This window comes from Hyla sarda, chromosome 2 (genome assembly GCF_029499605.1).
Source record: "Hyla sarda isolate aHylSar1 chromosome 2, aHylSar1.hap1, whole genome shotgun sequence".
Taxonomy (NCBI): Eukaryota; Metazoa; Chordata; class Amphibia; order Anura; family Hylidae; genus Hyla; species Hyla sarda.
In genome coordinates, this window is record NC_079190.1 from 361,239,335 (window position 1) to 361,254,325 (window position 14,991).

General features: G+C 43.7%; 1 protein-coding gene across 3 annotated transcripts in view; it reads left to right on the forward strand.

Moving 5' to 3' along the window:
* Positions 1 to 14,991, forward strand: part of LOC130356595 (uncharacterized) — a 164,370-nt gene that overhangs the window by 55,549 nt on the left and 93,830 nt on the right. For all 3 annotated transcript variants that reach the window (XM_056558347.1, XM_056558346.1, XM_056558345.1), the window contains exon 5: positions 11,342 to 11,462. In XM_056558347.1, coding sequence (XP_056414322.1) covers positions 11,342 to 11,462 — 121 coding nt within the window. The remainder of the gene's footprint in view (positions 1 to 11,341; positions 11,463 to 14,991) is intronic.

Genomic DNA, 14,991 nt, shown 5'->3' on the forward strand with positions numbered 1-14,991 from the left:
AAGAATGTATGACCGGATGATGTTGAACAGACCTGTGGTAAGATAATTTAACCTAAAACGGAAGCTCATGTTTATCACTACTATTACGTTGCTTAAATTTTGCAATAAAACAGTTCTTTTAAATAAGTTCTATAGAATCTTAAAGAAATACAATTTTTCAATTGCTTGTATTTATTTGCAGCTTAGGTTTATAAAAGAACATAAAATGAATCAATGTATAGTGTAGGGTTAAAACTCTGTCTTCATGCTTGATTTTTTTAGAAGGAAGATGCAGACCAATGTAATCGAACTGAACATTTCTCAATAGGTCCAACAATCTTAGTGGTTCGGCTGGGTTCACACTTGTGTTGAATAATAGTCACTGATAGATTGCCGAAGGCAATCCAATAAAGGCCCTGAGGGTCCCAACCAAAAATTTACTATGTACAGGACTTTAATTTGCGGGTCCAAAATTATAATAGTGAAAAAAGAAGGAAACAATCACACATTTAAAAACACTATGTGCTCCTAACTAATGGCTGAATTAAGGCTTATTGGGCTCAACTAGCTCCATCATTTTCTTTAATTCGTAGGAGATACATTGTATTTTTGTATCCCAGAACTACTGATTGTTAGGGTACATAGCAGTTAAAACCATAGCACTGCCCCCCTCAACGTTTTGCCACCAAGTGGCTTTGTCAAGAGGCAAATGGGCCTCTTGACAAAGCCACTTGGTGGCGAAACGTTGAGGGGGGCAGTGCTTAGATTGGCCACGCCCCTCCGGACTCCGTGCTATCCAACGTTTTTTGGGGTTCGCCAATTATTACAGACAATTTATTTCACATTTTTCTACCATTGTGGCTCCTATCGTGGCTTTAACCAAAAAGAATGCCAATCCTAAGTCATGGCCTCCTCAAGCGGAAGACGCCTTTAAACAGCTCAAGTCTGCCTTTTCTTCGGCTCCCGTGCTCTCCAGACCTGACCCATCTAAACCCTTCCTATTGGAGGTTGATGCCTCCTCAGTAGGAGCTGGAGCGGTCCTTCTACAAAAAAATTCTTCCGGGCATGCTGTTACTTGTGGTTTTTTTTCTAGGACCTTCTCTCCGGCGGAGAGGAACTACTCCATCGGGGATCGAGAGCTTCTAGCCATTAAATTAGCACTTGAGGAATGGAGGCATCTGCTGGAGGGATCAAGATTTCCAGTTATTATTTACACCGATCACAAGAACCTCTCCTATCTCCAGTCTGCCCAACGGCTGAATCCTCGCCAGGCCAGGTGGTCTCTGTTCTTTGCCCGATTTAATTTTGAAATTCACTTTCGGCCTGCCGATAAGAACATTAGGGCCGATGCGCTCTCTCGTTCCTCGGATGCCTCGGAAGTAGAGCTCTCTCCGCAACACATCATTCCTCCTGACTGCCTGATCTCCACTTCTCCAGCCTCCATCAGGCAAACTCCTCCAGGGAAGACCTTCGTCTCTCCACGCCAACGCCTCGGAATCCTCAAATGGGGTCACTCCTCCCATCTCGCAGGTCATGCGGGCATCAAGAAATCCGTGCAACTCATCTCTCGTTTCTATTGGTGGCCGACTCTGGAGACGGATTTCGTGGATTTTGTGCGAGCCTGCACTGTCTGTGCCCGGGATAAGACTCCTCGCCAGAAGCCCGCTGGTCTTCTTCATCCTCTGCCTGTCCCCGAACAGCCTTGGTCTCTGATTGGTATGGACTTTATTACAGACTTACCCCCATCCCGTGGCAACACTGTTGTTTGGGTGGTCGTTGATCGATTCTCCAAAATGGCACATTTCATCCCTCTTCCTGGTCTTCCTTCAGCGCCTCAGTTGGCAAAACAATTTTTTGTACACATTTTTCGTCTTCACGGGTTGCCCACGCAGATCGTCTCGGATAGAGGCGTCCAATTCGTGTCAAAATTCTGGAGGGCTCTCTGTAAACAACTCAAGATTAAATTAAACTTTTCTTCTGCATATCATCCTCAATCCAATGGGCAAGTAGAAAGAATTAACCAGGTCTTGGGTGATTATTTACGGCATTTTGTTTCCTCCCGCCAGGATGACTGGGCAGATCTTCTACCATGGGCCGAATTCTCGTATAACTTCAGAATCTCTGAATCTTCCTCCAAATCCCCATTTTTCGTGGTGTACGGCCGTCACCCTCTTCCCCCCCTCCCTACTCCCTTGCCCTCTGGTTTGCCCGCTGTGGATGAAATATCTCGTGATCTTTCCACCATATGGAAAGAGACCCAAAATTCTCTCTTACAAGCTTCATCACGCATGAAGAAGTTTGCTGATAAAAAAAGAAGAGCTCCCCCCATTTTTTCTCCTGGAGACAAGGTATGGCTCTCCGCCAAATATGTCCGCTTCCGTGTCCCTAGCTACAAATTGGGACCACGCTATCTTGGTCCTTTCAAAATTTTGTGCCAGATTAATCCTGTCTCTTACAAACTTCTTCTTCCTCCTTCTCTTCGTATTCCTAATGCCTTTCACGTTTCTCTTCTTAAACCACTCATCATCAACCGTTTCTCTCCCAAACTTGTTTCTCCCACTCCTGTTTCCGGCTCCTCGGACATCTTCTCCGTAAAGGAGATACTGGCCTCCAAGAAGGTCAGAGGGAAAACTTTTTTTTTAGTCGATTGGGAGGGTTGTGGTCCTGAAGAGAGATCCTGGGAACCTGAGGACAATATCCTAGACAAAAGTCTGCTCCTCAGGTTCTCAGGCTCTAAGAAGAGGGGGAGACCCAAGGGGGGGGGGGTACTGTTACGCCGAGCGCTCCGGGTCCCCGCTCCTCCCCGGAGCGCTCGCTACACTCTCGCTACTGCAGCGCTCCGGTCAGATCCTCTGACCCGGTGCGCTGCGATACCGCCTCCAGCCGGGATGCGATTCGCGATGCGGGTGGCGCCCGCTCGCGATGCGCACCCCGGCTCCCGTACCTGACTCGCTCTCCGTCGGTCCTGTCTCGGCGCGCGCGGCCCCGCTCCCTAGGGCGCGCGCGCGCCGGGTCTCTGCGATTTAAAGGGCCACTGCGCCGCTGATTGGCGCAGTGGTTCTAATTAGTGTGTTCACCTGTGCACTCCCTATTTATACCTCACTTCCCCTGCACTCCCTCGCCGGATCTTGTTGCCATTGTGCCAGTGAAAGCGTTTCCTTGTGTGTTCCTAGCCTGTGTTCCAGACCTCCTGCCGTTGCCCCTGACTACGATCCTTGCTGCCTGCCCCGACCTTCTGCTACGTCCGACCTTGCTTCTGTCTACTCCCTTGTACCGCGCCTATCTTCAGCAGCCAGAGAGGTTGAGCCATTGCTAGTGGATACGACCTGGTCACTACCGCCGCAGCAAGACCATCCCGCTTTGCGGCGGGCTCTGGTGAAAACCAGTAGTGACTTAGAACCGGTCCACTAGCACGGTCCACGCCAATCCCTCTCTGGCACAGAGGATCCACCTCCTGCCAGCCGGCATCGTGACACCTGTACATAGTAAATTTTTGGTTGGGACCCTCAGGGCCTTTATTGGATTGCCTTCAGCAATCTATCAGTGACTATTGTATATTTTGCCCTCCAGCCATTAGTCTCGCTCCTTTGTATCACACTTGTGTTGAGGCTCCTTTTGGAGTTTCCGTTGCAAACTCCATTTGGTGCCAAAAAATTAAGCTGGACAGTCAGTTGAACAATGGAGACCAACAATTCCCAAAAGATTCCAGTGATGTATATGAGGTCTCTCAAGTTTCCATCTGGTGTACGTTATTTTGCAGCATTTGACCTGACAGAAAAAAAAAGACTGCTTGCCGTGTTTTTTGTCCGCTCAAATCCTGCATAATAAATGGAGCTTGGACAGAGCTCCTGGAATGGAATTCCAAGTGGGAATTTAGAGCCAGATTCCTGAAAATGTTTTTTTTTTTTTTTACATTATTATTTGTAGATTTAATTATTTTTTGTACATTATTATGGGGGGAGTCATCTTGCCTAAACTGTGCTTAACAGCATCATTAACAGCATTTAGACATACAGTATGCTTTACATCAAGCTCCATGGATATATCTAAACTCTATTCACTAACATAGGATTGTTTACTAAACATGCTCTGTGACCTCCATAGAGTTAATTCCAAGGTGGGGTTTGTGAGCTTCAGCTATGGTAAATGGTGTCTTTTCTATATACTGGTGTAACCTTTCACGGTACTTCTGTCTGCAGGGGTCAGACTGACCGGCTGGTCCATTCGGACTTGGTCTGAGGGCCTGGCTGGGTAAGGGGCCTGCTGCTGCTACTGGGGATCCAGGACACTTTTCCCGGATTCCCAGGCAGACAAGCACTACTTCCAGCTGTGGCTCACACGCACAGGGCTGAAAGCCTACTCTCAGTTTGAGCCGCATCTGCAGCCTACTCTGAGAGGGGACGTGACCTCCGCCCCCACACAGTATGCAGTGCCTGCACTGTGGAGCAAGAGGAACGTGACCGGCTGAAGACCTGAGGAGATTGCTGCGTGGCACAGGTGTGTGTGTGTATGTGTTTTTGTTTTGTTTTTTACTTTTTTTTTTATTTCAATTTGGCACATAGGGAAGGGGAGGAGAGGGGACCCCACATACCTGACTGCCCCCACATACCTGGCCCACATATCTGGCTGCCCCCACATACCTGGCTGTCCCAACATACCTGGCACACATACCTGGCTGCCCCCACATACCTGGCTTTCCCAAAGTACCTGGTCCACATGCCTGGCCACGCCCCACATACCTGGACCTGGCTGCTTAACTGGCCCACATACCTGGCTGCCTAAGCTGGCCCACATACCTGGGGGAGGGGAGGGGAGGAGAGGGGACCCCCACATACCTGGCTGCCCCCACATGCCTGGCCCACATACCTGGCTGCCCCCACATGCCTGGCTGTCCCAACATACCTGGCACACATACCTGGCTGCCCCAATGTAGCTGGTCCACATTCCTGGCCACCCCCACATAGCTGGACCTGGCTGCTTAACTGGCCCACATACCTGGCTGCCTAAGCTGGCCCATATACCTGGGGGAGGGGAGGAGAAGGGACCCCGACATACCTAGCTGCCCCCACATGCCTGGCCCACATACCTGGCTGCCCCAACATACCTGGCTGCCTAACCTGGCCCACATACCTGGCTGCATAACCTGGCCAAAATACCTGGCTGCATGACCTGGCCCCCATATCTGGCTGCCTAACAACCTACCTACATACCTATCTACATACCTGGCTACTTAACTACCTGGCTACATAACTACCTACCTACATATATAGTTACATAACTACCTAACCACCAACATACCTTGATACCTACCTACCTGCTTGCACACCTGGCTACAGAACAACCTACTTACAAACCTGGCTACCTAACTACCTAGTTAGCTACCTAGATACCTACATACCTGGATACCAAGATACTGAATTACATACCTACCTACATACCTGGCTACCTAGAAAACTACCTACCCAAATGCCTTGCTACCTACCTATCTGGCTAGTTACCTACCTACATATCTGGCTACCTAATTACATAGTTAGCTACCTACCTGCCCTTTTCTGTGCAGGACACCAAGGAGGGCACTATAACAGTTCGGGGTCTATAGATGGAGAGATTGGGTAGAGGAGGGGATGACACTCGAAAAATGCAGAGTCTAACATTTTTGTCCTACAGATGCCAAAGAGATGAGTTTTGATTGGAAGAGGTTGATCCGGATGGAGAAGGAAAGGAAAGAGGATGATGTTGATCAACAAAGACGTCTGTGTGTCTCTAAATGTAACTGTAATCACTAGAGATGAGCGAATTTATAGTAAATTCGATTAGTCACAAACTTCTCGGCTCGGCAGTTGATAACTTATCCTGCATAAATTAGTTCAGCTTTCAGGTGTTCCGGTGGGCTGGAAAAGGGGGATACAGTCCTAGGAAAGAGTCTCCTATGACTATATCCACCTTTTCCAGCCCACGGGAGCACCTGAAAGCTGAACTCATTTATGCAGGATAAGCCATCAACTGCCGAGCCGAGAAGTTTGTGACGAATCGAATTTACTGTAAATTCGCTCATCTCTAGTAATCACCTATATGGTGTATATATAACCTGTGTACAGATGGTATCTAACTCTAAATGGTCCTGTTTATAATTTTCTTATATGATACACTGATCCTGTGTACAGCCTCTCCCCGCTACAACCCATCACCTTCCACAACAGATAAGAGAGAGTCAGGTTAACATGGACCCTACTCACAGGGATCAGTCCTAATAGCACTGATCCAATTTGGTCTACTATCCAAACCGCACAAATTGGGCAATATTTACGGCTTAATGTCCTATGCCACTGTCCTATGGTCAACCCATTTCCACTGTAGCTGTTCACAAACCCCGACAAACAAAGACAAGGGATTTCCCTTAAGTTCTTCCTAGATTCAACTTCAGGGATGTCTAGATTTAAGCACTTTAACACTCATGCCGAAAGGTTATCCATAATGAGCTAAATTTATCCCACAGCTTTAATGGACTCCCCAGGCCTAACTACTTCCAAGCTGATGACACACTAAGCTTACTCCGCAGATGAGGTAGCTCACACTACACACTGCAAACCAACCATATGTATCACCAATCCCTATCTATCCTCATGGCAAGAGAAGTTGTCACTTTAACAGTTCACCATGTTGTGGGGGAAATTCTCCTTCCACACAGACAATCTAATTTTTCAGCTTTACAGAAGTAAACACAGTAGTGTCTCCAGGCCTCCAGCAAACCAGTGTTTTCCCAGCCTTCAGTCCCACTGCTTCTAATACAAAGAAGCAAGCCAGTGATCCAATGTAAAATCCCCTGTCTACTATATACACACAGCCTCACAGCATCTCTTGTTGGTAGTTAAAACCATCCTCTCTGCTGTTGTTCAGGCCACCCAGAGCCTGTTTACCATGTGTGTATGTCCTCATGTAACCACTGCTCACCACATCTAACAACTTACACAGAATGGCCTAGATGGGGGGAAATTGGAATGCTTAAAACTACATCCTGCTTCCAACACTTTAATGATGATCCCCTCTTTATCAGCTGGACAAATTGTCTTTGAGTTCGTCATAGAGGTACGTCTCTTAATGATAACCCACCAATGATACACTACTCAAAAGTAGCCTCTGAGTGCCTTTTATAGGGCAGCAAGGGAAGCACTTTTACACCCTCTTGCTAATACCCAGTATCTAATCAGACCACACCTGTAGTCATTTACATATCTGCATGAGACATAACTGCATGCCAACTTTTGCAGCATTCCAACATTTCTATCTGGGTGCATGTTTTTTTTGTCAATTGAGTGTAATTGTTTATTTAAATAGACATGTCGAGGGTAAAGACATGTAAATCACCAACAGGAAATCTTTGCTGAATCACTTTACCGTAAATTAGAAGATCTCTCTCTAATATACAAGACAGCTAACACAGTTGACACAGTACTGTATTTTAGTAACGATAATAACCTAATTAAAAAGTCAAATTTTGCCATATATTCTGTAATTATTCTCTAAAACATGGGTTCTCTTTTAAAGCAGATACATTTTTATATATTTAGAAAACTGATAATGTTTTCTAGAACTTTAAGAACTATTTTGATTGTCTGTGGTTACCTTTATAAACAGTCTTTAACTGGTTATCATTATTTTAACAAACCCTGCATTAATCAATAGTTAAAGTCAATATAAGAAACTGTAATATATCTTGTCAGGAAAAAGTGCTTATTTCTTCTTTTATTAAAGTCATCTTAAAAAATTGTAATATTGTCCGAGTGGACAATATTACAAAAATAGTAAAAAATAAAATAAAATAAAAAAAACGCATTTCGTTAGTCTTTTTCAAGGCATGCCTTTTTTTTTTATTACCTTTTGTAGTCCCCTCGGATAATATTTTAAGATTATTGAATAAAGCATATCATTTTTTATCTTCCTACAAGAGTGGCGGATTTCCTTTACAGATTTTCTTTTCAGGCCCTGACATAGACAGAGGTGGCAGTAGGGAGCACTGCGGTCAGACTGGAAAGAACTATGAGGGGCATTTACTAATCTTTTACTATGTAGTCTGGTTTTTACCCTGTTTTTTTCTACTTCATTTTTGACTATGTGCGACAAATTTACAAAATTGTTGCACGGCATTAATAAATTTGGCACACATAGGCAAAAGTGGGAAATTTACTTCATGTAGTAGAAAAAATAGTCTGTTCCTTTTTCCTGCTGTCTGAATAGGTTTGGCTGCTGGTTTCCTTCTGGATCTTTTGTTTTTGAGTTTTTTTTTTTTAGCTTTTTCACCACATCTAAATAATTCAATAACTAAATTGTAGTCATGGCTCAGAATAGTGGTAAACGGCGTTTACTGTGTGTGTGTGTGTGTTTGTGTTTATTACATTTTTTTAACACAGTTTTTTTCTCCCTAAATGTACTTACACTTTTTTTTTTGTCCGTTACTTCTTCTACAGATCCGTGTATCCTGTGGACTCCTTCGGATTCGGTGGACTACTTCGACGACCAGCGTTTTTCTTTTGCTTGATGTTAATAAAATGGTTAACGAGGGCTTGTGGGGGAGTGTTTTTTTGTAATAATTTTTTTTTTAAACCTGTTGTGTTTTTTTTTTTTTACTTTACTAGACAGGCTTAGTAGTGGAAGCTGTCTTATTGACGGAGTCCATTAGTAAGCCGGGCTTAGCGTTAGCCACAAAAACAGCTAGCGCTAACCCCCAATTATTACCCCGGTACCCAACACCACAGGGGTGCCGGGAAGAGCCGGTACCAACAGGCCCGGAGCTTCAAAAATGGCGCTCCTGGGCCTAGGCGGTAACAGGCTGGCGTTATTTAGGCTGGGGAGGGCCAGTAACAATGGTCCTCGCCCACCCTGGTAACGTCAGGCTGTTACTGTTTGGTTGGTATTTGGCTGAGAATAAAAATAGGGGGGACCCTATGTGTTTTTTTTTTTTATATTTAATTATTTATTTTAAAAAAACGCATAGGGTCCCCCCTATTTTCTCAGCCAAATACCAACCAAACAGTAACAGCCTGACGTTACCAGGGTGGGCGAGGACCATTGTTACTGGCCCTCCCCAGCCTAAATAACGCCAGCCTGTTACCGCCTAGGCCCAGGAGCACCATTTTTGTCGCTCCGGGCCTGTTGGTACCGGCTCTTCCCGGCACCCCTGTGGCGTTGGGTACCGGGGTAATAATAGGGGGTTAGCGCCAGCTGTTTTTGTGGCTAACGCTAAGTCCAGCTTAGTAATGGACTCCGTCTATAAGGCAGCTTCCACTACTAAGCCTGTCTAGTAAAATAAGGAAAAAACACAACAGGTTTTAAAAAAATTTTATTACAAAAAACACTCCCCCCACAAGCCCTCGTTAACCATTTTATTAAAATCAAACAAAGAAAAACGCTGGTCATCGAAGTAGTCCACCAAATCCGAAGGAGTCCACAGGATACACGGGTCTGAAATGAGAAGAAAAAAAAATGGGTTAGTACATTTATTATCACCTGCTCACACATCTCCCGCCCCGCACGACTACAACTGCCAGCATGCCCTTACAGTAAGGACATGCTGGGAGTTGTAGTTGTGTGGTGCAGGAGATGTGTGGGCAAGTGACAAGCTTGTCCCCTGCCCCCAGCTGCAGGACTACAACTCCCAGCATGCCCTTACAGTAAGGTGGGGCGGAGGCCGAGCACAGTGTTTCCCAACCTGGGACTTGTAGTTTTGCAACATTTGGAGGCACCCTGGTTGGGAAACACTGTTTTAGGCCAGTGTTTCCCAACCAGGGTGCCTCCAGATGTTGCAAAACTACAACTCCCAGCATGCCTGGACAGCCAAAGGCGGGGAGAAAGTATGTCTGAGCCCGGGCGGCAGTAGCTTTTCCTGCTCCATGTTGGAGCTGGAGTAAATTTAGTCATTTTTTACGGCCGTTGCGACAGTTTATTGCGCAACTGCAACTGTCTCAGTTAATAAATTCCTGACCACTGCAAGTAAAAACTGAAAACTTGCGGGGACATTTTTTTTGACTTTCCAGCTGGAAGGACCTTGCTAACCTTTCTCATCTTTCTCTCTATCTTCCCCAAACCTAAACTGGCAAGAAATCTTGACAAGGCACTAAGATCAAGAAAAACAGAATTGAGGCATAAGATGAGCAAAGATGATCACAAACAAGAAAGGCTCGATGATGTCTAAATATCAAAAATAGGATAACATGAAAAGGGAATCCAAAAGAGACAAGAGACTCAAGAATTCCTTTTGTTAAAGGTTAACAAATGGAATTTCACCCAAATATCCAGATTTGAGCAGACCCATTACTCTGGTTAGATTTATATGAACATCGACTTACGTTTAGGGGAGCTACACTTCATCAGTTTGTTTAAATGAAGCAAATTTAGTGGAGAGAAAAAAAACACTGCACGTCCGTTTTTTTTTTCTCCATTCAACCCCTGAAAAACAACGGACACCAGACAGAAACCCAATGGACCCCATTCAAAGTCAATGAAACCCATCGGGACCCATTGGTGTCTGTTGTGCAATCGACCATCCAGATCCATTTTTGTCACAAATGGACTTTATAACAGAGCTCTCGAACACAGCTCCAACGTAGATGTAAACTTGGCCTAAGAAACTAATAGCCTAGCAATGTCTAAGTGCTTAGAATATGTGAGAAGTGAAGGTATTAAAGGGGTACTCCGGTGAAAACCTTTTTTCTTTTAAATCAACTGGTGGCAGAAAGATAAACATATTTGTAAATTACTTCTATTAAAAAATCTTAATCCGTCCAGTACTTATTAGCTGCTGAATGCTACAGAGGAAATTCCTTTCTTTTTGGAACACTGATGACATCACGAGCACAGTGCTCTCTGCTGACATCTCTGTCCATTTTAGCAGCCATGCATAGCAGATGTATGCTAAGGGCAGCATGGTGGCTCAGTGGTTAGCGCTGCTGCCTTGCAGTGATGGGGACATGGGTTCAAATCCCACTAAGGACAGCAATAAATAAAGTGTTATTATTATTATAATAATGTCAGCAGAGAGAACTGTGCTCGTGATGTCATCAGAGAGCATTCCAAAAAGAGAAGAATTTCCTCTGTAGCATTCAGCAGCTAATAAGTACTGGAAGGATTAAGATTTTTTAATAGAAGTAATTTACAAATATGTTTAACTTTCTGCCACCAGTTGATTTAAAAGAAAAAAGGTTTTCACCGGAGTACCCCTTTAAGCACTGGTCACTGCTATAAACCATGGCCCTGAACATCCCAAAATTTCCAATCTGGATATTTCCATTTCCATTCATTTCAAACTGTTACAATTATAACTTTGATCTTCTGATTTTACCTTTTATCTATTTGTTTCACTTTTCAGATCAGAAGCAGAATAATTATTTTTATACTACATTTTCATTTACCACAGCCATTGCTACTACCACTCACTTTGCAGTTTTGACAGAAAATTCTACTCAATGGGCGAGTGAAGTTCTCTCAAGGTATAGTAGTTTATTACCAAATGTATTTTCATAGGCATGTAACATAGGAATATTTAGATGGGCAAAAGGCCTTTCTTATTTAAAGCCAATTCCCGTATAATAAGCCAATGTCTTAAAATGTAACTTTAAAGGGGTACTCCGGCGCTAAGACATCTTATCCCCTATCCAAAGGATAGGGTATAAGATGCCTGATCGCGGGGGTCCCGCCGCTGGGGACCCCCGTGAATTTGCACACAGCACCCCGGTTACAATCAGTCCCAGGAGCATGTTTTCCCCCTCCCATAGGCTTGCATTGAGGGGGCGGACATCACACGGGGGCGGGGCCGTGATGTCACAATGCTCCGGCCCCCATGATCGCCAGTAATCAGACCCGGAGCGAACATGCTCCGGGGACTGATTGTAACCGGGGTGCTGCGTGCAAGATCACAGGGGTCCCCAGCAGTGGGACCCTGGCGATCAGGCATCTTATCCCCTATCCTTTCGAGCGCCGGAGTACCCCTTTCATTATGATAATTAACAGGTTAATGCAAACATATTAATATATGAGTGCTCAAAAATTGCTATGAAAAGGTGGTGAGAGATAGTACCAAACCTGATAGTGTATAAAGCACAATTTGTACCTTCATAATATAAGTCATGTTCATTTTAAAGGGTACTTGCCATATCCAACCAAAAAAAAACAAAATGTTATATGTAATCCTGCTTATGTAGATATCATTTTTATGTGTCTAGCAACTATATTTCACTCACAAATACCTACTTTCTGTTGCTCACTTGATTTGTCATTCTGTGCTTTGGAGGGGACATGTTCCTCACTTTGCATAACTTAGCGTCTCCTATTCATCCAATCACTGTAGGCTGCTCTGTTTTCATGCTGCAGTTTGATAGGACAGGAGTGAGCACAGAGGAGTGCTAGTCCTACCTGTGCTTCAGTTTGGCCAAAAATTATATTGTAGCAGGACAGGAATATGTTCTTGTGGTATGGGGACCCTTGTGGTGTTTTTAATAAGCCATGATTTCTAGAGAAATGAAATAACATTTTGATGTACAACAAAGTTTAAAGGGGTACTCCACTGGAAAACATTTTTTTTTTTTCAAATCAACTGGTTCCACAAAGTTAAATAGATTTGTAAATGACTTTTATTTAAAAAAAAAATATTAATCATTCCAGTACTTATGAGCTTGCTGTATTCTCCACAGGAAGTTGAGTTGTTCCTTTCAGTCTGACCACAGTGCTCTCTGCTGACACCTCTATCCATGTCAGGAACTGTTCGGAGCAGGAGAGGTTTGCTATGGGGATTTGCTCCTACTCTGGACAGTTCCTGATACGGAGAGAGGTGTTAGCAGAGAGCACTGTGGTCGGAATAAAAAGAACAACCCAACTTTCTCTGGAGTATACAGCAGCTGATAAGTACTGGAAGGATAAAGATTTTTTAACCACTTAAAGATGCAGGGCATACATGTATGCCCTGTGTCCGCTCCCCTTCTATGACGCAGGATCAGGAGCTGAGCACACATCATAGCGGGGTGGTCCCGGCAGCCGATATCCGTGTCTAATGATGGACATCACCGATCATGGTGATGTCTGGCATTAACCCCTTAGACACCACGATCAAAGTTGATTGCGGTGTTTAAAAACGTAAAAACGTAATTCCCGGCTGCTCAGTGGAGCTAATCGGGACCACCGCTGTAAAACTGTGGTGTTCCTATCAGCTGAGAGGATGGTGGGAGGGCCCTTACCTGCCTTCTCGCTGTCCGCTCTGATGCTCTAGGAAGCCTCAGGAGTCTGAAACAATCGCTAACACTGGCATAACATTAAACAGTGTATGCAATCCAAGGATTGCATGTTATAGTCCCATAAATGTGAATTAACCCTTTCCCTAATAAAAGTTTGAATCGCCTATTCCCATTTAAAAAAACAAATGTAAACAAAAATAAACATATGTGGTATCGCCACGTGCCATGCCCAAACTATAAAAAATATAATGTTAATTAACCCTTTCCTGACCCATAACATACGGTGTGGCCTCGTGTCATAGCGGGTCGGGCCCGGCACCGAGCAACGGCCGGGACCCGTGGCTAATAGCGCATAGCACTGATCGCGGTGCAGCGCGCTATAAACCCTTTAGACGCAGCATTCAAAGTTGAACGCCGCGTCTAAAGTGAAAGTAAACTAATGCCAGTAAGCTCAGGGAGCTGTTCGGGATCCTGAAATCGCGGCATCGTGAACAGCTTACAGGACAGCTGGAGGGTCCCTACCTGCCCCCATGCTGTGCGATCGCCGAATGACTGCTCAGAGCCTGAGATCCCGGCATGACCAGTCAAGCGGCAGAATCATTGATCACTGGTTTCCTATGAGAAACCAGTGATCAATGTAAAAGATCAGTGTGGGAGCTATAACACTGCAAAAAAAACGTGAAAAAAAAGTGAATAAAGATCATTTAACCCCTTCCCTAATAAAAGTTTGAATCACCCCCCTTTTCCCATTTAAAAAAAACCTGTGTAAATAAAAATAAAAATAAACATATGTGGTATCACCGCGTGCGGAAATGTCCGAATTATAAAATACATAGTTAATTAAACCGCAAGGTCAATGGCGTACGTGCAAAAAATTTCCAGAATCCCAAATAGCGTATTTTGGCCACTTTTTATATCATGAAAAAATGAATAAAAAGGGATCAAAAAGTCTGATCATTACAAAAATGGTACTGCTTAAAACTTCAGATCACAGCGCAAAAAATTAGCCCTCATACCGCCCCATACGTGGAAAAATAAAAAAGTTATAGGGGTCAGAAAATGACAATTTTAAACGTATAAATTTTCCTGCATGTAGTTATGATTTTTTCCAGAAGTAAGACAAAATCGAACCTATATAAGTAGGGTATCATTTTAATCATATGGACCTACAAAATAAAGATAAGGTGTCATTTTTACCGAAAAATGTACTGCGTAGAAATGAAGCCCTCAAAAGTCACAAAATTTAGTTTTTTTCTTCAATTTTGTCGCACAATGATTTTTTTTTCCATTTCGCTTTAGATTTTTGGGTAAAATGACTGATGTCCTTACAAAATAGAATTGTGTGGGGGCGCAAAAAATAAGCCATCATATGGATTTTTAGGTGCAAAATTGAAAGAGTTATGGTTTTTTAAAGGTAAGGAGGAAAAAATGAAAGTACAAAAATGGAAAACCCCTTGGTCATGAAGGGGTTAAACTGCACGGTCAATGGCGTATACGTAAAAAGATACATAAGATAAAGTGATCAAAAAGTCCAGTAAAAACAAAAAATTGTACCAATAAAAACTACAGATCACGGCACAAAAAATTAGCCCTTATCCTGCATTGTATGTGGAAAAATAAAAAAGTTATAGGAGTTAGAAGAGGACAATTTTAAATGTACAAATTGTCCTGCAAAAAGTTATAATTTTTTAACAGAAGTAAAACAAAATCAAACCTATATAAGTTGGGTATCATTTTTATTGTATGGATCTACAGAATAAAGATATGATGTCACATTTACTGAAAAGTGCAC